At 45.2% G+C, this 23,298-nt stretch overlaps 1 protein-coding gene across 6 annotated transcripts; it reads right to left on the bottom strand.

Annotated features, from left to right (window-relative positions):
• Positions 1 to 6,338: 6,338 nt before the first annotated feature.
• Positions 6,339 to 14,736, bottom strand: NR4A2 (nuclear receptor subfamily 4 group A member 2). Of its 6 annotated transcripts, none has more exons than XM_010353182.2 (8): positions 14,375 to 14,736; positions 12,550 to 12,673; positions 11,179 to 12,044; positions 10,263 to 10,392; positions 9,710 to 9,873; positions 8,618 to 8,820; positions 8,054 to 8,232; positions 6,339 to 7,904 (listed from the first exon to the last, which is right to left on the bottom strand). In XM_010353182.2, the coding sequence occupies exons 3-8, from the start codon at positions 12,040 to 12,042 to the stop codon at positions 7,648 to 7,650; spliced, it is 1,797 nt and encodes a 598-aa protein (XP_010351484.1). In that variant the 5' UTR covers positions 12,043 to 12,044; positions 12,550 to 12,673; positions 14,375 to 14,736; the 3' UTR covers positions 6,339 to 7,647. The 6 variants fall into 6 exon arrangements, 5 of the variants coding, with proteins under 5 accessions (XP_010351484.1, XP_010351483.1, XP_010351485.1 ...); XM_010353184.2 differs by having other exon boundaries at positions 7,010 to 7,904; positions 11,179 to 11,866; XR_004053258.1 differs by lacking the exon at positions 12,550 to 12,673 and having other exon boundaries at positions 8,054 to 8,111.
• Between the last annotated feature and the right edge of the window lie 8,562 nt (positions 14,737 to 23,298).

Raw genomic sequence — 23,298 nt, 5'->3', positions numbered from 1 at the left:
TTCTTACTTTAAACTCATTCACATTACTGTTGGCACCCTGGCCATTTTAGTCCTCTCCTTCTCATCTCTGCCTTCAACTCTAGGACTCTGATTAAATAAATCCTCTAAATTGCCTCTTCCTCTTCCAACTTATCAGTCCCTGCTCACCTGATCATTCACAGTATGGTTCATTATCTTTACCCATCCCTATCTTTCCCCATTTCCCCCAAAAGCTTTTGCTTCCTCCCTCATGTTTGGCAATAGCATATAAATGAGAGGGCCTGTGACATGGACAATGGGACATTCACTACCATCCCTTTTCTCTAGCTTTCCTCTATACCTTTTTTTTTTTTTTTTTTTTTTTTTTTTTTTTTTTTTGCTATTCACTCTCCTCCCAGGTACCAGGTTCCTGAGGAAGATGAAAAGGAGGTGGCTACATGTGCTTATGTGTTTGTCCTCCTGGCCCTTCCTCATGACACCCACCTGGCTTCAAGCGGATAACAGGCCAGAGGATGAGATACAAAAGTCCATTGGAGTGGTGACCAAAAATGAACAAACCAGAGCGAAGAAAGAGGACTGGCCAGAAAACCACAGTAGCAAGCCAGGGATGGTGGCTCATACCTGTAATCCCAGCACTTTGGGAGGCCGAGGCAGGTGGATCACCTGAGGTCAGGGGTTTGAGACCACCCTGGCCGACATTGTGAAACCCTCTCTCTACTAAAAATACAAAAAAAAAAAAAAAAAAAAAAAAAAAAAAAAAAAAAAAAAAAAAAAAAAAACCTGGGCGGGATGCCAGCACCTGTCCAGGAGATGGAGACTACAGTGAGCTGAGAAAGCACCACTGCACTCCGGCCTGGGTGACAGAGCAAGGACTCCACCTCAATCTTAAAAAAAAAGAAAAGAAAAGAAAAGAAAAGAAAACCATAGTGCTGAGATTCCCTTATCAGTATCTCTCAATAAAGGCAGCCTTTTCTCTCACTTCCTGCACAATGTGATCCTCAGTAGAGACACTATCAACCTTTTTAACTGAGACCCACCCATAAACATATTTCACAGTGTCACCCAAGAAAAATTGCAGCAAACAATGCTTGGACCTCTTATATTTTTGCTATCCTACAAAGCCCTCATAATTTCTATTCTGTTATTCTTTCATTTCTTTAGAAGAAAATTCTGATGGCAACCCAATATAATAGCTTTGAACACCACTAATGGGTCAGGACCCTCAGTTTGAAAAACACTGGCCTACTTGCAGCTTATTGATGAGGAGTCCTCTCTCTGTCCTTACCCTTCTCAAAATCCTAATTTAATTTGAGTTTGTCAAAACAATCCTCTCATCCAAGCTTCCAGAGCCAAGAAATCGTGTTAGACTCAATCCCTCTGGAAGTCCCTCTAGTAACCGATGAAAGACTTCTCACACTCGCAGCAGCCGCCCTCTACTCTACCAGGGACGTCTCTAGCAAAAACTTGGGCTCTGTATCTGCTAGAACGGGTGACACATGTCCTGGACATCCTAGTTTATCTAAACACAGGTTGAGACAGAAATAAGAAAAAATAGGAGAGAGAAAGATTAAGTGTAGGAAGAAGAAATGAGGAGAAAAGCGTTGAAGTTGAGCTCTCCTACGATCCAGGTGCTGGCTCGGCGCTGTGTCCAGTTAAACTGAGCGCGACAGGGTTCAGCTAAGCCGAGAAGAGGGCAGCGAGCGACCCGCAGTCAGCATCTTGTAGAGAAGAAGGAGCGCTCCCAGCCGCGGGAAGATCAGCATACTGGCGGCCCCAAGGGCCCTACAGGCGCAGCACTGATCTGGCCACTTGACTAGACGCTTGCTCCAGCGCTCGCAGGCCTAGGGCTCATTACACGCGTTGCGACGAGACCTTAAAGCAGGGCGGGGACGCGCAATCTATCTTCAGAGCTTTGGGTCGTAAGCACACGCGTGGAGCATGGCTGTGGCATGGGCGTGTGGGTCCCTCTCCTAGATCTCCACTAGGTGCGGACGCTCCTCTGCCCCGCCCTTTTGTGCGCCCTCACCACTAGAAAAAGAGTTTTCCCCAGTGTCGCGTGGGAGGTCGCCCCAGCCCAGCTCAGCGCTCCAAGAGACCAGAGACTGATCCGGAATCGTTGGGTGCAGGGAGAAGCAGTACACGCGCTCCACTCCTGTGTTCGTGCCCTAGCGCACCTGACCCGACCTAGAGGCGACTGCAGCCTGTTGCGCCCTTCGCCCTGAGGTGGGGGGCGCGGGGGTGTAGAACAGCTGAGAAAGACGCAGGGAGCAGCTGGGGAGGAAAGGGAGGGACACGGAGGAAACAAAGTTCACCCAAGTGAATGCGTCCTAATTGCTCCAGGGCTCTCTCCGCAAAGTCTACGACTGCAAGCCGCAAAGTCAAACTATGCCTCCAAAACGCAGTGGGCAGAGCAGGAGGGCTTGTGTCTCCACTTTCGCCGCAGGGCGGATCGTGGACACAAGTCCTCGCCAGTAATTCCGGAGCCTCGAAATCAGACTGTGGTGGGAGGAGGGGTTGGGGGGTGACTAATAAGAAGGCGTAGAGGTGGGGGTGGGGAGTACGCGGCAAGAACCCTGCTTTCCGGAGTTCTCCAGCCACTGTCTGCAGGGCCCAGAGCTCACGTCGCGGCTAGGGACCAAAATTGCGGTTCTCTTCGAGCGCCCCCAGCGTGGGGTGGGGCCCTGCTTTCCCGCGCCAGGACCGCTCCACCAGGCGCCCTCCGACGGAAGCTGGACTTTTCCCAAGGAAAGGCAAAGACAAAGTCGGAGGAAAGATCCTTCTTGCGGCCCCAGCTGTCGTCCCTAATGGTCTCAGGGAACACACTAAAGGAAAGTGACTTTAAATGACAGTCTTGCCATCCTAAACAGTTATGTGCAATATTTTGGTTTCTAGCAAGATTTGAAAGTAAAATGGGGATTTCCATGTTTATTTTATTATTAAAAACGAATTACTAAGAAGTGATGACCTATTTGGAATTCATATCTTGCTTTACCAGCAAAGTCAGCCAGTATCGACTGAACACAATAAATGCAGGGGTGCGAAACGTGATTGCTCGGGTTCTGTCGGATGCACCAATCTAAGCAGAACCTTTCCCGAAGACTTGGAATTGGGTGCGCTTTTTTTTTAAAGTCTTGGCTGAGCCCTATGGGGAAGAAGGGTTAACTGGGCGTCGGCTGAGATCCCAAACCCTCTTCCTCCTCCATAAGACTCCGAAATTGAGTCAGTCCCGGCCCGTAGTTGCCTGGGAAGCTTGGAATCCTGAGAAATTCCGGGGTGCGCCCACGATGCAAGCGTTCCTATTCTGACAGCGGGGACAAGTGGGGAGGGGACCTTACAACCTCCTTTGGAGAAGAATGTATAAGAAACTCACTCCCAGACCTCTATTCAATGGTCAAAATAATACTGAAAAAAACTTTTAAAATCTCCAAGAATAGATACTCTCCTTTCCCCTTCCACCTTGAGGGAACCTGTCTCCATTTTTGACCTCGATTTGACAGCGTCGGGACTCGAGACAAGCGCCTCTTCCACAGAGAGAGGCGAGGCCCAGACGGGGAGCCCCCCAGCCTTTACTCTCGGCAGCCACCTCGGCGCTGCCGCGCGGCGGATACAAAAGGAAACGGACGAGCGTGCGAAGCGAGGCGGGGAGCTGGTGGCTCGAAGATGCGCAACACGCGCGATGCCTAGAAGTGCTCTGGTGTCACTCTCCTGTATAGGACCTGGCGAGATGGAAATGTATCCTGTATCGGAAGACTCTATGATCAAAATATTGCAATGAAATTAAACTTTCCCTCACAGATCTGTTTGTATCTTGGAAACATTTCTGCAATGCCGATGCCTAGGTTTAAAATGAAATTAGATAATTTGATATTCTCGTTGCCGCACTGACACCGAGAAAGCCAAGAGATTCTCAAGGCAAAGTGAAATTGAACCTTCAAATGACATTCTTAAGTTTGCAAGAATATCTATATCTCTCTGTTGTGCTCCTTGCATGCAGAGAACCAGTGGCCCGTAAGACTCGTGACCGGTATTTTTAGGGGAGGAGGCACCTAAACTATCTAAGAATGGAGTCCAGTGCCAGAAAGAAATACACAAGATAAGGTCGTTGGGTGCCGCTGTCACTGCAGGGCACCATCGGCTCCCTGGGCCGTACATATCTCTCTTGTGAGAATCAGTACCCCAAATACTCTCTCTCTCTTTCTTTCTCTCTCTCTCTCTCTCTCTCTCTCTCTCTCTCTCTCTCTCTCTCTCTCTCTCTCATCCACCCATCCACAGCGGAAGGCCAGCAGGGCACCCAGAGAAATTGTGACCATCCCCTGTACCGCAGAAAGGCAGACCTCAGGAAGGAGCAGGCGACACCGCTGCTCACTGCTCACTCGAGGTTTGAATTAAGGGCATCTTTCCATAAACTCAAAATGGGGCTAGATAGCAATGACTTAAAATTAGACCTTCCCTCAGAGCTGAGAACTGTATGGTCATGTCTTCGGAACAATGATCATGTATTTTCCATTGCTGGAATGATGCACAATAACTGAAATGCTTAAGAGGACGTGGGAAGACGAGGGCGGTATGAAGCCCTCATTATAAAGTTTAATCTCTTTCTGAAGAAGGTCATGCAACGTCTGGCTTTTGGCAATGCAGCATGTCTGTTGCTTCTTCTCACTTGACTCCTAGAAACATTAGGACAAGAAAAGTCCTCAGCTGCATATGGAAAGATGCAGGCGCAATGCATGCGACGCTCTTTACCCGAGCAACTCGGTGCGCGGCCGCGAGTTTGACAGCGACTCTGTGAAACAGAAAAGGCACTAACCAATTTGCAATTTAGGAATCACAACGGAATGTTCGGCGAGCCGGTGTAGTCGGCACGCGGACCTGGTGGAGCGTCCTCCCTGCCTCCTCTGACCCCAAATTCCCGGGAGGCGCACTACCCGACTCCCCCTTGGCCTTGGGTGATGCGCCGACGCTTCCTTAAGGGAGAACCAGTCACAGAGTTCGTTTCTGGGTTCAACTCTGGGGGATTGTGTGACGGAATGTCATTGTCCCGGGGCTGCAGACACCTGGGAGATGAGTGCTGAAGGCTCTGCAGATTCCCAGCATTTCTAAAGAGCCTTTCTCTTTCTCTTTACTTACTGCTTTGTGGCTTTACTTGGGCATAAGATGTGAAAATAAAATGATATGGCTAGTCTCATCTTTTCAAGAAAGTCAAGAAATTGAACATTTCGCTATTATTTAATCTCTTATGTGGCCACCCTATTTGTCCCTCAGTTACCCAGAGAAAAACGCATCTTGTAAAAATAACCTTATATTACCACCGAGACCTGCATTCTCTCTTTTTGCTGACCTGCAAAACGTGTCTTTTAAAAAGAGGAGAAACAAGCGAAAGAAAACGTGAGTGCTCTCGTGGCAATTTACAGTTCTAACTCTGCATTTTAAAAACAATAACACTCTTTGTAAATTTCAGTGACCCCCAAGGCCATCTGTAATTCACCAGGGTCAGCAAAGGAGACCATTCCCACCTTACGCTCACTATGAATTCACAGCTACCCTAGGGCGAAACTCCTTGGACTTCATCTGCCCAAGGACAAGGGTTCTGAGCGGAAGCAGCTTCTACAGCATCAGTTTCCTTTCTTTTTTGAAAGTTGGTGCTGGGTGGAATCCGAGAGGCCTGGTTACAATTTGCTTATACTAGGCCCAGGACCCAACACACAGATATTTTATCATGTACCTGAGAAAGTTATAAGGGATAAATTCTATTCTAAAACTACAAATTGCACCTCATCACCATCCACTGAATGAGGAAAATAAAGAGTTGTAAGAAATACCTCTACTGAGTTCTGCTTTGTGCCAAAGTGACCCAAGGCCCAAAGGGCCTGAACTGCTTAGCCCTTTCTCCATGACCCAGCAATTGTAAATTGAGAAATTGGAAAATTGGAGATTACGTACAACACTCCTCAAACCTGTGTTGACTTCTTGAGTCTTAAAAAGATACTTCCTAATCACTGTGCAAGACAAGTACTTGACAAGACACTGACCTTGTTCAAGTTCAAAAGCTCTTGGGTCCCCAGAACATCTCTCCTGAAAGCTACACTTACTTGCAAAGTTAACAGAAGAGTTGAGATATTCTAAATTGACTCTAAAAATATTGGTCGCCAGACTGGAAAATTCTGGTTAAGAAAAAATATTTTACTGAATTATTTGGATAACTATTTTGGTTCACCTGACTTCTTTTGCCAGAATAGATTTAGGCTGTCAGTTTGAAATTCAGATACTGAATAAGTGACCTATCCCAAATTAATCTCCAACTGTGTATGTTATGTTGCCATTCAGTCATTATTTTTTCCTGACCCAGAAAGAAGACAAAATTCTGTTCATTTACATGGTTTATTGTTGTAAACATTAAAATTGTCTTTCTCAAAGAAAGAATTTATCAGAAAAAAAATCAGCGTCTCTAACTGTCATACACCATAGAAAAAAAGGCAGTGACTCATATCATGTGCCATACTAGAAATATACAAAGAAAAATACTACAGAATATGGCAATATTAAAATTCTTACTCAAACAAAATAATAAATTAACTGACAATTTTAGACATAAAAAAATTCAAAGTGCTCAGTAATTTCCAGGGAGTTATGTATATTATAAGCACTCTGGAAACAGTCAAAAGCTGCTGCATGCAAGTTTTGTTTAGCTTTAGACAACAAAATAATCAAGATATAAACTTTCTTTTTATCAACATCAACGGTACATACAACACTTACAAACAAGGAATGTTGGACGGTGTTACAAACACTATGTGTCCCTTTTGTCAGGATTTTCTGATGTGTAATACTTGTGCCCACCTATTTTACAATTGAGAAAATGTTTAAGCTCAGATAACTACCAATCTTTATAAAATCTAACAGACTACATAGTGTCTGAAATACTATTTATATAATATAGACATTACTGAAGTAGCAAGTGCCTATAACATTTTCAACCTAGAATCAACATGCTTGTCCCTTTTTATGTATTTATTTTCTTTTTTTTTTTTGCAAACACACTTATCTTTTAGAATTTGTAATATTTATTCATAAATAGGCACAAAATAATTTAAAAAGCCAAACTGCATTGGGTAAATTTACAAGCCTTTGCCTTCTTCAACTCATGCCACCCACGCAACATTTAGTTTTACTATATATTACAGCTTTCTTTACAGCAGAAAACTTTTAAGTATTGTTAAAGGGCAATACTTGTGGGTCCCCTTAAGGGGTGTGTGTGTGTGTGTGTGTGTGTGTGTGTGTGTGTGTGTGTTACATTTGTCTGAACTGCAACAACCAAGCATGGCCAAACATTTCCCATTATACAGTATATCAATCTTTCTTCTGAACAATAAACTGATTTTTAAACTGATAATAAAAAGTTTATACCACTGTATTGTGTGTAGTCCATGTTCTAAATCCAGGATGCCCCGGAGCCAAAATGCCCTTTCAGGTTCTGCCTGCAGGTTAGGAAATAGCAACAGTTTTTGTTTGTTTGTTTTCTTTAGGGATCAAGGGGGCTGGGGGAGTTACAGAAATGGGGGGCAGCTTGAGCTGAGACAGCTCACAGGGCTATCTCTGCCCATGTGACTTGCCCCCTCTGGACAGTTTCCGTTATCTTTCCAGTTCCTTTGAAGTGCTTGGGAGGAGGTCTTAGAAAGGTAAAGTGTCCAGGAAAAGTTTGTCAATTATTGCTGGCGGTGGCACCAAGTCTTCCAATTTCAGGTAGAAAATGCGCTGTAGCCCCTGTGTGCAAAGGGTACGAAGTTCTGGGAGCTTCCCCAACAGTTTGGACAAATAATTGGGGCGGTTCAACCCCCCATTGTTGAAAGTCACATGGTCTTTGAGACAATTTACAATCTTGTTTTGCAGTTCTTCCACTCTCTTGGGTTCCTTGAGCCCGTGTCTCTCTAAAGAAAATATAATCAGAAACAAAAGAAGAATGTACAAGACAGTTAGCTAGTTGGCAAAACCAGGGAGAATCTGTGACAAGGGCAAGCCAGGACAAATCCTGATAGGCAGTTCTGGAGGGAAAGCGCCCTGCACCTGCAGTACTGACCTGTGACCATAGCCAGGGCAGCAATGCAGGAGAAGGCAGAAATGTCGATGTTCATATTCTGCAAGTTGGAGGAGAATTCAACAATGGAATCAATCCATTCCCCAAAGCCACGAACGCATTGCAACCTGTGCAAGACCACCCCATTGCAAAAGATGAGTTTACCCTCCACTGGGTTGGACCTGCAATTAATACCAAAGAGAGAGAGGGGAGAAAAAGAGAGAGAGAAAAGCTAAACAACTAATTACTTGAAGAGCAATAAATGAGGGATTTAAGAGGCACCTAATTACTGAAGAGTTAATAAAATGTAGACCAGTGGACCTTGAAAGGGTTTAATTTCATAACAATCAAGAACGCCCCCATCCCACCTCCATTCCATTCATCCAAGGCTTCTGGGCTCCTTCCTTCCCTTGTCTTTTTTTGTTTTCTTTCTTTTTCTTCCTTTCTCCGACTTTCATTTCCTATTCTTTTTCTCTACCCCACCCTCTGGTTTCCCTTCATCCCTTTCTCTTCCTTTCTTGATTTCTCTCACAGCCTCCCTGGATTGTCTCCTCCCTCCCTCATTACCTGTATGCTAATCGAAGGACAAACAGTTCTAAGAAAGCTGATTCAAAAAGCAGGTCCTGGTCGGCTTTGGGCAGGTCTGCGAAGCCAGGGATCTTCTCCGCCCAGCCCCGGATGATCTCCATGGAGCCAGTCAGGAGATCATAGAATTGCTGGATATGCTGGGTGTCATCTCCACTCATCTGATAGTCAGGGTTCGCCTGGAACTGGAATTTCATTTTAAAAAGCACTTAATGAGGTTCTCTAAAATATATAACCCGTGAAATTGCTAACCCCGTTTCTAGTAGGGGAGCCAGGTTTTTATAACAATTAAACCTCTCTCTGACCAGTAAGGAAATTAGATGTTCCGGGGCAATTAATTCAATTAGGGATGGTGCTACGAGGTCGCTGCTTCAAATATGTAAATTACCATTTCCATACAGACTAAATACAGTGCCATCCAGCCCTGGGAAACGTTCACTCTTATCTCCACAAAACAATTGACACGTTAGTATTCATGCTAGTCCCAGAGTGGGCCTCGAGCTGAGACGCCCTTTTGCAAATCTTAATAAAATTGCAGTCACTACCAGGTTTGCTCAACATACTTCCTCCAATTAAAGCCCGCATATTTTTCACAGCTGGAGTAAAAAGGATCTGACCACTTGATCCCCCACCCCACTGCCATTCTTCACACCCTCTCCTTCCCTTCCCTGACCCCCAGACAGGCCCTACATCCTTCCCCAGCACAGTGCCAGGAAGGATGAGGATTAAAGCATCTACCTCTATGGAGGACTGGGAATAAAGTAGATCGGGGAGAGGTGAGTTCCTACAGCCCCTGGATTTCATGGTAGAGGCACTGGGGTATATGGAAGAGGAGGGGCAGAGGGGTAGTGGGAATTCACACAGCTTCAAACCCTGTGGCATGTCCCTCTTCTCCTTCCTCTGTCCTGTCCTCATGTCTATGCCCCCAGCTACAATCCCTGGCCAGAGCTGTGAGGCATATAGTCTTGCTTGCCTTCTTTACCCCATTGAATGTGAGGGTTAATGGTGGATGTGGGGAGGGGTCCTGCCCATCTGTCGGTTTATCCACATGATTTCCCCCCACCAGCTTCTTACCCTGGAATAGTCCAGGCTGGTCATAGCCGGGTTGGAGTCGACATGGGCCCTGACGAGGGCACTGATCAGACTCACCGGGGGCGAAGGGGGAGAGGGCTCCTGTGGGCTCTTCGGTTTCGAGGGCAAACGACCTCTCCGGCCTTTTAAACTGTCTGTGCGAACCACTGCAAAGGAAGAGCCCTGTTAGCGCCGCTTTTCCGAGCCCAGGCCCAGCTGCTGCCTAGGTCCCTCCCCGGGGAAGGCCGCAAGCCGCGGGGCACCAGGCTGAGCGGCTCAGGGCCCCACTGCTTGTAAAGCCTTTACTGACGAGAAGCATTAAAAAATGCGGGGTTATTTTATGTCTTCCTCCAAATGGGTCGTATAGTTAAAGGAGAGAAGGGCCTGGCGGCCTTCTCTAGGGGAAGCAGGGCAAGCAGGCAGCTGCTGGGTCCTGAAGGCCAGACTGAGGGGGAGCCGGAGAGCCCAGCACCGGGAAGTGGAACGTGATGCTGGAGTATGAGCAGTGGTTTCCTAAGGGCGCAAACTGGAGGGTCGGCAGCTCCCCTCTACCTACCTTCTTTGACCATCCCAACAGCCAGGCACTTCTGAAATCGGCAGTACTGACAGCGATTCCGGCGACGCTTGTCCACTGGGCAGTTTTTATTTGCTAAACACACGTATTTTGCATTTTTTTGCACCGTGCGCTGCAAAAGGGGACAATATAGACCAAAAATTTTTTTCCTTCTTTTGAAAATCAGGCAACTCGGAGAAAATTTCTGATATGTGGCTGGGGTTTACGATTCCTGCCCACAAACAAACACATACACACAATTCCATTTTATTTTTTTCTCTTCCTTTTCTTTCTTTCTTTTCTTTTTCCTCCCCCAGGGCATTTAACAGAAGAAAATTGATAGCGTTAACATTTGAGCTAACCTTGCCGCTCCTTGCTGTGTTTTATATGCCAAGAGAAGGAGAAGGAGACGCTCAGTAAATACAAATCCGTGGGCATTCATATTATTTACATTCCTTGGAGACCTTCTCTATTTAAAATGATAAGATTATTCAATCAGGATGGCGAAATAAAGAGATCACTTAATTTGACCATAGGGAATTCTGTTCCACTTGGTTAGCTCAGACACGGTTCTCTGTCCTAACCAATTTCATTCTGAACAGGGAAGACAGCTCCTAGCACATGCAAATGACCCTCTTCCAACTCCGGCTCCAGCAACTTCGGGCGGGGGCCAGCCGGGTCAGCTGAGTGCGAGGGGGATGCGACCCTGGCCTCCCAGTCTTTCTGCTTCCCTTTCTCAGACACCCGGAAGTCCCCGCCGCAGCCCGTGGACTCCTGCAGGGTAGCTTCGGTGGACCCCGGAGAGCGGGGCAGTCCCGGGAGAGCTGGGGCTGGGCTGCCAGCACCAAGGCGGAGGCACTCCGGGGTCCCGGGCACTAGGGGCTCCCTACCTGCCTACTCCGCTCAAGCCACCGCTCACCTTAAAGAAGCCTTTGCAGCCCTCACAGGTGCGCACGCCGTAGTGTTGGCAGGCCGCGTTGTCCCCACACACAGCGCACAGCCCCTCGTTGGAGGGGGAGCCCCGCGACGGCGGCGAGGGCACCTGCGTGTCGAGCAGCTGCGACGCGTGGCCGATCTGCAGGCCCGGGAAGCCCATGGACGCGGGCTTGCGAATGGGGTTGGGTACAGCAAAGGTCTGCCCGTCCACCACGTGGTGGCTGCTGGCGGGCTCCGGGTTCATGGGGACGTGCAGGGGCCCGTCGAAGCGCATCTGGCAACTAGACACCGGGGTGCCAGGGGGCGATTGCTTAAAGGAGAAGAGGGAGAGGCGGGAAACTGGCGTTTTCCTCTGCTCGATCATGTGCGTAGTGGCCACGTAGTTCTGGTGGAAGTTGTGGAGAGACCCCGGGTCATCCCACATGGGGCTGTGCTGCACCTGGAAGCCCGGGGTGGTGGGCGTCGGGGGCGAGGAGGGCTTGTAGTAAACCGAACCGGAGTGCGGCATCATCTCCTCAGACTGGGGGGGCAGGTGGCTGTGTTGCTGGTAGTTGTGCATCTGAATGTCTTCTACCTTAATGGAGGACTGCTGTCCGGACAGGGGCATTTGGTACAAGCAAGGTGGCTTGACGTCGTAGCCTGTGCTGTAGTTGTCCATAAAGGTACTGAAGCTGGGGAGAGAAGTGGTGGCAGTGATTTCAGTGTTGGTGAGGTCCATGCTAAACTTGACAAACTCTGGAGTTAAGAAATCGGAGCTGTATTCTCCCGAAGAGTGGTAACTGTAGCTCTGAGAAGCGGGGCTGGCTCCTTGAGGCGAGGACCCATACTGCGCCTGAACACAAGGCATGGCTGGAAATGAAACAGGGTGATACACACTCAGCCTGGTCAACTGAACACTTCCTCCCGGGCTCGGGTACACCTGGAGCTACACCGGCAGCCCGCGGCAGTCAGAGAGCGTATAGGGGAGCGAGAGGAAGGGCAGGAGAGGGAGAATGCTGCACAACAACAGTGTAGGGTGTGGAAAGACTGACCAAATAAAGACCCAGAGCTAAAAAGCTACTGAGGGTCCACACTCCTAGGTATTTCCAAACATCTCCTCCATACCACCCCCCACACCTTTTTACAGTCAATCCCACTCAGATGAGCCTCTTCTCTGAAGCTCAGATTCAGCAGTCTCTTTCTAGAAATGACCATCTAGAAATGAAGTTGAATTTCACGATGAGAAAGTTGTTCCCCAAGGCGATGGGTTGGGCAAACCTTAAGTTACAGAGTTTGCCAAGAAGATCGCCTTGTCCTGTTTCTTAATGTTTGGGGAACTCCGGAGAGTAAAGGAAAGAAATGAAGTTGCACTAACCTTCAGCCGAGTTACAGGCGTTTTCGAGGAAATTAAAGGTGGACAGTGTCGTAATTCAATGAAGGACAAAGTTTCCAAGATTTTTAGAAAAGCAATGGGGAGTCCAGCCTGTCCAATCTCCTCCCTGAAATACAGACACAGGAAGCTTCAGGGTATCTTCCTGACAGAGATTCAACTGGGCATATGTAGACTCACCAGGCAGGCCCTTCTATGCCTTCCCTGTTCATCTCATTGGAAGTGAGTAGGAAGCCATTACCAAACACAGCACTTAAAATGAATGTATAAAAGAAATGACTTGAAACAACAGAAAATACCACCCATTGCACTGTGTAAATCCTTGCAGAGAGAGGATCCTGCAAGAGGAAAGTTAGTCCATGAACTCATTTAACATTTATGATGTAATGATCTGGCCCCTTTGCTATAGTGTAGGTGGAGAGGTCATTTCCATCTTAGGTTAATTCAGGACCTGAGTATGAAGACTAGAGTCTGAAAATACAGCATTGGAACCTTCTCTTGCATTTTTTTTTTCATGTGGTGAAATTGCCTTTTCTTTTGGTAGAGGGGAAGAAAGTAGAAGTCAAGAATATAAAATGAGAAAACAATCTTCCCCCTTATAAAATGTTAGAAAGACCTTGACTGAGAAGGCAATTTGAGTGGAAGCATCCGCATTTCTAAGGTGCTTTTGACAGAGCACTGGGATTGGAGCTGCAGATAAATTGATGTTCACTTTTCCAGAAAACTTGTCTTTCAGCATCTTTAATGGCCACAAGGTGGGAAGAGGGGACCCTACTTTTCCAGGAGTATCTTAGGTCAATTGCAGAGAGAGGGCATACTGCTTATATGGTATTGGCACCAATATTAGAAGTGTTTCCCAGAACAGCAAGACGAACACCTTCCCCATAATGCCTTCCACGATCTGCCTTTCTGGAACAAGGCATTCTTGTGTCCTAGTAATTTTCAGATGTTCCCACTTAGAAGGCATTCTAGCGCACAGACAGTCTTATTACTAATGAAAAAGAAAGCCAGTATCCTCTCTTTCTATTATTTCCCCTCCCCCACAATCTTGCTTCCTAGTGGGGGTGGGGGGGGGGGTTGATTACCCAGAAAAAGCAGAAAGGAGACTCGACCTCCACAGCCCTTAGAGATATTCCTGTGTTGGATATTAACTCCCTGGTAGCTCCACAGTTTCATAACTGTACTCTTTACATATTCATATTCTCTCTCTCTCTCTCTCTCTCTCTCTCTCTCTCTCTCTCCACATTCGCAAAGCCAAGGACAGCATATGTCAAAACCAGAAATTTCAGACAACTTAGTAACAGGACACTCTACCAATACCACCCTTACTCAACAATACCCGGGAAACATCGCGCGCTGGCCAGCCGCGGAGACACAGTTCCCAAGCAACGCATAAACTGAAGAACTTTCTCTCCCTGTCAGTTTGTGGGCAGCTTCCCTCTTATACACAGGACTTGGAGTCTCCGTCTTCACAGGCCACAATCAATTCCTCACTAACAGCAAACTTTGCTCACATTTCCGCGGGCTAGTCCTCAGCTCCCAAACTGTGGAGTCTCCCTTCCACGTCCACCAATGAGAAGCCTGGAAGCCTCTGTCGGGAGCCAACTCCCCACTAGTGCCAAAGCCGGAGTTCGAACAAATGCCCCCCGGTAACTACGCGCACGCACTCCCCATCCTTCGGTCCCACTCTCACTAGAAGCCTCTGGCTCCCACTTCCAAAGAACCTATCCCACACAAGTGGAAAGAAGAGACGTGCAAAAGAAGGAAGAAGCATAAAAGAAGGCGAACTGCATGGGCTGCATCTACTCACTTAGGAGTTCCCCGCGTCTCTCTTCATTCATTCAACTCTGCCGAAGTGCAGTTCCCTCTGGGAGCCTGGGCGCAGGGGTCGGGGAGGGGTGGGCGAGCTGGGCGAAGGGAGCCCGGACACCTCACGCAGGGAGGGAGTAGGGACAGGCGGCCGGCTGGACAGGCAAAAGGGACCGCGGAGCTGTGCGCGAGCCGCCGGGAGGACTGGCCCTGGCCGCCAATGTGCCTTTGTTTATGTGGCTCGCGCTGCCGCTGCCAACATGCACCTAAAGTCTCCGCGCGTCAGCGCGCGTCAGCGGCCCGCGGCCCAATCGCGGCGCCGCCGCGCTCCCTGGACTCCTGGCCCGCGCTCGCTTTGGTATATTTCCGACCTGACGTCACGAGCAGGGCCGATTTTAAGGTGGGAACCGCTCCGCGTTCACCTTGGTAGCCAGCTTGGGTGGTTTTTGGTGTTTTCTTTTCTTTCTTTTTTTTTTTTTTTTTTTTTTTTTCCGAAAGAGGTGTGACCTCTCCCAGGTTTGCGCAGCCCGCAGTGCCGCGACACTTCACTTTCCCCCAAGCCCCCGCGCCCTCGCAGCGGCTCGGCCGCTCACATGTGGGGAGGGTGCAACAAAAGCCCAGGCGGAAGGGAAGGCCGGCGTGGGCCAGGTAGCACGCACCTGGAGCCGCACGGAATGGGATGTGCCTTGCAGCGCCCTAACCTCTCCCACCCACCTTCGTCACCCCCTTAGCGGAAGAGCGTACAGATGTCCCATGACACGAGACGCTCAGAGGGTTCACGCAGTTCGGGTGGGATTTCCCTACCCGGTTCATCCCCTTTTACTCCCTTTTCCTGTCCCAGGCCTCCTCCTCTTCTGGCATATATTCATTCTCATTCTCTCTCTGTCTCTCCCTCCCTCCCCCCACTCCCACACTCCCATCTGAAAGGGAATGGGAGTGGGGGTAGGGCTTATTTTTCTGTGTTTCCTTATTTCCATGCAGTGCCCACGTTCGATGGAGGACGTGGTGCCTGGGGTTGGGGGGGGGGCGAAGAGGAAGGGGAGAGGGTAGGCAGTGACCGTGACCCAGCTCTTTAGAAACCCCAAAAGTCAGAGTGAAGCGTCGCGCCTTTTTCTTTCGCAGACAATGCAGCCGAGCAGCAGGCAACAGGTGCGCCTTCTGCAGAAAGGTATTCTGATTCCCACCTTCTGCAAACTCTAATACTTTCGATACTCCTCGGTGCCCACCAACTTGTACCCCTTCCACGAGTTTTAGAGAAATAAATCGACCTTCGTTTGAAATACAAGGTCTATCACAGCCTCAATCTTAGAGCCCAGAACGACTGGACAAGAAAAGCGAAGCGGGTGGGGATTGGAGACAGCGTCTCGGCAAAGCGTAATGTGTGAGCCTACAACCCAGCCAGGAGAGGGGCCCCAGCGGACTGTGGGAGCGTGTCCCACCCCCGCAGCCGTCCGAGTCGCCGCCGATTCTGCTTTGCAATTCATTTCCCCTCGCCAGGCCGCGGGCGCAGGGAGCTTTCTAGCAAAGACAACGCCGCGGCTCCGGAGGGCAAGCTCCCTCCCCCAGTCTCCCGGCCGGAGCTGGGCGGTCTTCCTAGGGCTTCTCCCGCGGGGCTGGAAGAGGCTGGACCTTGAAAGGGAGAGTTCGGAGCCGCCCCCGCTTTTCTACTCGCGCAGAGCGTCCCAGCCGCCCCTCCTTTCTCGGCGTGGCTCGCTTCCAGGCCGACGGGACCCTTTTGCAACTTGCCCCCCTACTCGTGTTCTCAGTACCGGCCGATGGCGCCGTGGAACTACTCGGGATCCCGGGCTGCTCAGCCCTAATCTGCAGCCCCGCCTTTGCCTACTCCCTGCTGCCCCCAGCTCGCCGGCGGCTGGGGAGGCGTTGCCAACAGATGCCCTGCGGCTGCCCCAGGAAGCCGCGGGCTCTTCTGCGCCGCAGCCTCCGGGAAACCTACGTGACCACCTTAAGTTTCCCCCAGATGTTGCGGCTGCCGCTACTGCAGCCGCCGCCGCCGCTGCTCCGCGGTGCCCTAGCGGGCGCAAGAAAAAAATAAAACCAGGAAGTGGGTGGGGGGGCAGGTTGTGGTGGCGGGTAAGGGTGTGTGAGTAGGGGGATGAGGAGGGGAGGGCGAAGAATAGCATATTAGCATGAGCTCGGTAGCGTCAGCGCCCCGTGGGCAGAAGCGATTCCATGCGAACGAAAGGGAAAAAGTGAGAGTTTGGAGAGCCGGGGAGAAGGAAGGGGGTGGGGGTGGCGGTGACGCAGGGGCGCAGGCATTGACGCACCGGCCAGGCTGGGCCCAAAATAGCAGCAACACCAGCTCAGAGGCGCCCTCCCGGGTTCCCTTCCCCTTCCGCGAGGGAGCAGGGCGCGGCCACGGGGAGCTTTCCTTGATCCCCGCGGTGGGCCAGGCTCCCGGCCGCTCTTTTCAGGCAGTCGGAAACTCAAGCACAGGCACGCCGGGGTGGCAGTTATTATTTTTTAATATAGTCCTAGGAAAACGGGGGCCGGGAGAACTTTCAGGTTGGTTATAACCACCAGCCTCCATACACATACTCCCGTCTAAGTAGATGCATTCACTCTGCACGCTTCCTCCTCCCTCATTGCCATAAAAAACATTCAGTTTAGATTGGGTTGAGCCTGGGACAATTTGAAAATGTCGTCCCAGAGAACTGAAAAGGGTCCTGGAGTTCTTCAAGTGAGCTCCAAGGAAGCCAAACATTGTAATGTGATGCGTTATTCTTTAACAGCAACCTGTCGAGTGCGGCTTCCTGATAACAGCCTTTGTCCAAGTCTTAATGCCACCAAGAATGAAGGGTCGTTTTCACAGCAGCTTATTATAAGAATTATTATTAACTGGGAATGGAGTGATTACATATAAAATTAAAATGAGAGAAAGGGGAGACCTTTCTTATCTATTCTATCATCTGTGTGAGAGTTCTCTTCAAAGTCCTATTCTGGTTTCTGGGAAGCTTTTACTGTTTCTTAGGAAGACACGCCGGATGTAAGGCGTTAAACTCGTTTAAACCAATTTTGAATAAGCTACTTCTTAGGCTGGGGTTTCTGTAGGGCCCGGATGAGCTGGGTTGGAAAGGATTCAGCATATAGATCAGAAAGTGTTTAAAAAAAAAAAAAAAAAAAAAGGCCACGCTCAAAACCCCAGACTACAGTTTTCCTCAGCAGATTCTGATGGGACGATGTCTCAGTAGCACCGCCAATGTGTGTGTAATTGACTGATCCAGTCAGTAGGGGGCCTGACTCCACAACGTTCAAGAGAATCTCACACACACACACACACACACACACACACACACACACACACACACACACACGCTATTAAGCTAAACCAAAGAGAAGGCTGCAGGCCCAAATATTCATATTGTACTGGAATTCATAAATAACTAAAAATCTTTGATTCTCTTCTGTTTTCTCCAAAAGGGAAACAGTTTTAACACATGGGATTAGGGTCACAAAAGATTTTCTTTATTTCCTCCTGCTCATGTTTAACTCAGTTAGGTCACAGAAGGAAAAAATCAAACTGGTAATAAAATCTCTCATTTTATCACCAGCAAGTTCAAACTGGCATACAGTTTGGAAAAATGAAACCATGTTTTAAAATCCTATGATTACATGTTTAAATAAATTATAGTTTAGAAGGAGATTCCTGTGGGTATATTTGCTAGTACATAAGAGAATGCTTTTGTGCATAGAGATTTAATTACACATATGGAATCAAAATGTAGAATTGAACAACCTTTCAGAAAATATTAAAACGATGCTTTAGGCTAAAAGAAACTGAAATTCTGCATTTATATGACTGCAACCCTTCAAGATTCTTGAACATAAATAGTTCAAGTAAAGTATTTTATAACTCAATTAAAATGACAATAATGGTTTTTTCAGGACCCCGTAGCTGATATAACTTTAAACTATTGCCATGTATAAATGTGTAAAGTTATCCCACAATGAAGGTTATTTTCTTAATAATTTTTAAAATAAATGGGATTAAAAATTGCTCCTATCTTCGTTTGAAACCAACTGAAATAAATTAAAAAGCATTACTATTAAGAAATACTATTGGATGACCACAGAAAACATTTAGGGAGGTAATGTTACTATATTATCTTTTATGATATTAACCAATATTAAGTAGAACATATTGGTACATGTAAACATATTTTCATTAAAAATCAACATAAATAATATATATACTCACATCTAAACCAAAGTATTTTATTTTATGCATGGCTAGGCAGATTATACTTAATAAAATTGAGCTTTTGGCATAATTTAGAAAGCAAACATGAATGTAATCCCATAGGATTTTCTATTTTAATGCATGGGAAAGAGGCCTTTAGGGATTTATTTCACCATTCTTCCCAAATGACTTCAGAATAGACCTTACAATGCAGGTATAGTGAAACAGACATACCTGTTATGCTGTAAGAGTGGAGGCAACTTTAAGATTTTTCATAATAAAATTACTTAGTAGAACCTATTTTTAGCATTAAAAGACATATTTTAAATTACATTTGGACAAACTCATTCACAGCATTCGTTGCCATTGGGCACTAAGTCACATTACTGATAGAAGAAATAAATTTTCACTTTGAAAAAAATCTGTTTCTGAAAATACAAATTGAGTTTTTACTTCTGAAAGTTTTTTTATTATTTTGCTTTTGCCATTTCATTTGCATTGACAGGATATTAATTGACCAAATTGTTTGTTCCTTTCTCATAGGATGGTTAAAGAACAAGTCTATTGCTTTGTTAATATTCACATTTTGGGTAGTTGTAGCTTTTATTCAGTATTTCTCAGCCGATTTTTACCAAAAAGCACTTAACACAAATACTTTTAAAATTATTTCTTACTTTGATACAGAACTCAGTACAAGAAATGTGTAAAGATGTGCAGAAAAAAAAACAGCATTCTTTTTTCTAGAAGCATCTTCTTGTAAATTAAAATTATGAAACTGAACATATGGTAAAACCTCATGCCACTCAAACAGTATTTTGCATAATAAAAATCCTTCATTTTTTTGTTAATAGTTGACACACAGTTCCCATCTCCTAAATACTTGCTTTAAAATTAACCACTTACTATTTTCTTATTTAAGAACTATTTTTTATTAGGCAAAGAAGAATAACTTTGGTTTTAGATTTCATTGCTAATTTTAGTAAACATGGGCATCACTAAAATGTACAAAGTCCTAACAGACAGTGTAAAGATTCTGAAAATAAGTTGCTACATGCTAAGAAAATATCAAATATCTGCAAATTCTAAAAGTAGTTAATAACATTAGTAACACTACCAGTATTAGATAGCATTTATTTAAACTTAGATAAAATACATACATTTTGCAAGTTTTTATATGTAAATCACAGCTGGCTAGTTTTTGTTCTATCTTTAATGATAAAATAACCACTTTTGATTTTTTCCTTAGACTAATTGGTGGTTAGAATGTCTCAATTTAATTTACAAAATGAAGGTATTGATAATATTGCAACAGAGACATATATGCCCTTTTCCTCATCATAATTCTGCAATTATCAAGCCTACAATTTTAACACTACAAAAGTAACTTAAAGCAAGGACCCTTATAGTGATAAGTAATAAATCTAATTACCATATCCTTTGAATAGATGTAATATAAATTTCATTGCTCACTTAAAAGTTCTAAAGTTAACAGCATAAACTTGAAGTTGAGTAATTAAGTAATCCTTATATAGACACTTATTAAAGTATTTATACATATTATCTTAAATCTACATCTATCATTTTGCCAATTAAAATTAGGACTTTAATTGCAATTAAGTAATTTAATTGCCAATTGAACAGCAAAATTGCTAAGTGACTAATTTTAATGCCTATTTTAATTACCAATCATGACTGGGGAGGGAGCTAATCAAGTTACATCAAGCAGTATCAGAGTAATGATGTGAAAAAAAAAAAGGTAGAACAAACATTCAAGGCTACATGCTTCAAAAAACATAAATTAAATAAATGCAAACACAATCCTATAACTGCATAAAATACTGTATTTCAGTATCTCAATACAGAACATGAAAGGAAACAAGATTAATTAAAGAAGCCCCTGTCAATCTTCAAAGTCAGGACAACCAAAGTCAAATTTTATATGGTATTTACATGGCACCCATGCTAACCCAGATAAAAACAAAAGCTGTATACAGCCGAGAATAAAGTTTCCTGCTTGGCTGGTTAAACATTTGCAGACTGGTAGTTAAAAAATAAATCTTAAATGAAATACCATAAAAGACAGAAACAAGTTTCCAAATGCAACAATGTGGATTTTGCATTTGAAAAGCCAACAGGGCAAGTGCAACGGGGCACTATACTCTTTCCTGGTTGTTCCTCTCAGCCACAATCACTTGAATGAAGACTTCTATGAGAGGCCTAATGCCTATCCATAGCTGTCCCATGTTACCTTGAGAAAAACAGACTCCTGGCCAATCTTAAATACTTAGCATGGGGAATATACCTAATTCTAATAGTCTTTCTTCATTCAGTTAGAATAAACATGCACACTCAAGATAAAGGCTGAAAACCAGCAGGCAACCAGAATCACTGGTGAAAATTTTCTTGGACAACACAAACATATTTTCAAAAGTTTTCATATTCAGACTAATTCTCAGATTAGCAATATGGAAGGGCACTATTGAAAGGAGGTGAAGCTGAGAACTCAAAAAACAGAAAGTGATTCCCTGTAGGCAGTAACAATTCTAGTACTTTCTGACTATAGGGTTTCCCTTGGCAGCCAGCCACCTCATTTAGAGTAACAATGGACATCCATCAAATCTTCATTTAAAATAAAAGTCATGCTGCAAGATACATATTTTATTTTTGTTGTCATATATATATACACACCAAAAGTATACCTACCTATGTCTACAAAAGGGTCCAAGATTATTAATGAAATATATGTAAGCCTATAACTTGATGAAAAGCATATCGTGCAGCTCGGGATTTTATTTACTAATGGACCTCAATTCTGAAATGAAGCACAGCAGGACTTTCGGCCTGGCTTTTGAAGAAGGAACACTTTAATAATCACTGGTCCTGACAAAAGACTGCAATATCTGTTCATGACAATAACAGCTTTATAAAGCAAGTTCTGTGTGACTGATTAAAGGACACACTCACCGCCTATTCACAAGTCATGGAGATGGAGTCATTATTGACAAGCTCACCATCACTACTGATCATGTTTAAAACACATCGAGTGCTGGTGCTACAAAAAGAAATAAAACCTCAGCCATTAGAAGATTTTAAAAACAGCCCCAGAAAACAGGATTGCCATAACTTATGTATATCTTAATGTGTTCTGTATAAGATTTTCTCCTATATACACACACAAAAGATCTTATTTGATAATAATTATCAAAGTTATCGAACTAACTCAAGCACTAGGTAACAAATCAGCCACTACAAAAGGGGGGGGGGGGAAGGAGAAGCATCGTCTTATAATTTCACAATAATTCTGAAAGAACATGATATATAGACAAACTTTCAAAATGTTAACACTTTCCGAAACTTGACATGACTGAAAGTAAATACTTTTTCAGACTGTTCATGCCTATTTTGGACATTCTGCTAGTCATTAGTTTACATGAATTAATGTTTACATAGTGCCAGCAGCGAAAAGTTTTAAAAGTGTGTCTCTACCTTTCAAATATCCCTTTAGTAGGTAAAAGTAAACATAAAGTTTAGAAATTCTAGTAAGTTATTTTACTTTTTTGCCCTTAAAGTATTGTCTTTCTGTGTGATCTATCTGTATTAGTGAATAGAAAATAAAGGATACAGTAAAATACAACCAAAGACAACCACGTTTATAATCTGAAAGGCAATCAAAACATTTTATTAGTCACCAGGATATTTAAAAATCACACCTGTGAAATATTGCAGAATCAATCCAGTAGGAGAGAAACAGCAACTTAAGTATGCTGTCACTGACATGTTGGGAGGAAAAAGCAAACTACCAGTACCACCATGTACATGATTCAAGTTAAGCTACATAGTGAGTGCATGGGGTTGTGGATACAGAAACTGGTTCGCTGAGGAGGTGCTACTTACATTTCCTGTATTTCATATTTGTGAGAACTGTCTTCTGTAATTTCCAAAGTGTAGGAATGGTTGAAGTTTGAAAATAAATGGAGAATTTCAAATAGTTAATGAATAGATTTAGGAGCTATACTGAAACAACTAACAGAAAATACGTTTTCCGGAGTCCTTTAATTTTGTATGCTTAAAAGTATGGTGTTCCTGAAAATGGCTAATTCTTGTTGAAGTAACTAGCTCTGGAAGTCCTATTTTCCATGTCTCCATACTTCATCTATTAATCGGTTGACTGGCAATTTCCGACACCACAGTTTTGCTAAACTTTATAAATTTTGCTTCGTCCAGAGGTAGGAGGGGGAGGGAGATGGGCAATACAGAAACAGATTTTACAGCCAGAATATGACATGGCCCCTCAAACTACAAATAGATGTTGTAGAATTTGAAATGTAGCTCTGTAGCTCAATTTATACCACAGAAATTGCGAGATGCTATCTTCCTGTTGTTATAACGTATCAGGTCAAGGGATATAAATTGTACCAGGTAATTCATTTTGCTGTTCAGAGAGTCATTAAGTTCCTCCCAGAATATATGTGATTGATATCCCTGGAGGTGAAAGGCTAAAGGAACCATATGGCAACATGTTGCATTCCGTATGCTATCTGCCCATCCGTGCTTAAGCTGTCATTAGCAACATCTGTACCTTACGGAAATCCAGCTGCGCCGACGACGGCTGACAGAATTGTACTGGGGGGGGGGGGGGGAATCTAGCTTAGCGCCATTAACTTGAGACTTAGAGTCTATCTACCAGGACGGATGGAAGCTTTCACAATTAGACGAGACGACACAAA

Source organism: Rhinopithecus roxellana, chromosome 14 (assembly GCF_007565055.1).
Source record: "Rhinopithecus roxellana isolate Shanxi Qingling chromosome 14, ASM756505v1, whole genome shotgun sequence".
Classification (NCBI taxonomy): domain Eukaryota; kingdom Metazoa; phylum Chordata; class Mammalia; order Primates; family Cercopithecidae; genus Rhinopithecus; species Rhinopithecus roxellana.
This window is presented reverse-complemented; position numbering and strand designations above follow the sequence as displayed.

Coding starts and splice junctions, on each gene's coding strand:
- NR4A2 (XM_010353181.2), bottom strand. CDS start 14,405: ATGAATGAAGAGAGACGCGGGGAACTCCTAA. Junction 10,393..11,178: donor GCTGCAAAGGCTTCTTTAAG/GTGAGCGGTGGC, acceptor CCCCTTTTGCAG/CGCACGGTGCAAAAAAATGC. Junction 8,821..9,709: donor CCAGCCTGGACTATTCCAGG/GTAAGAAGCTGG, acceptor ATGAAATTCCAG/TTCCAGGCGAACCCTGACTA.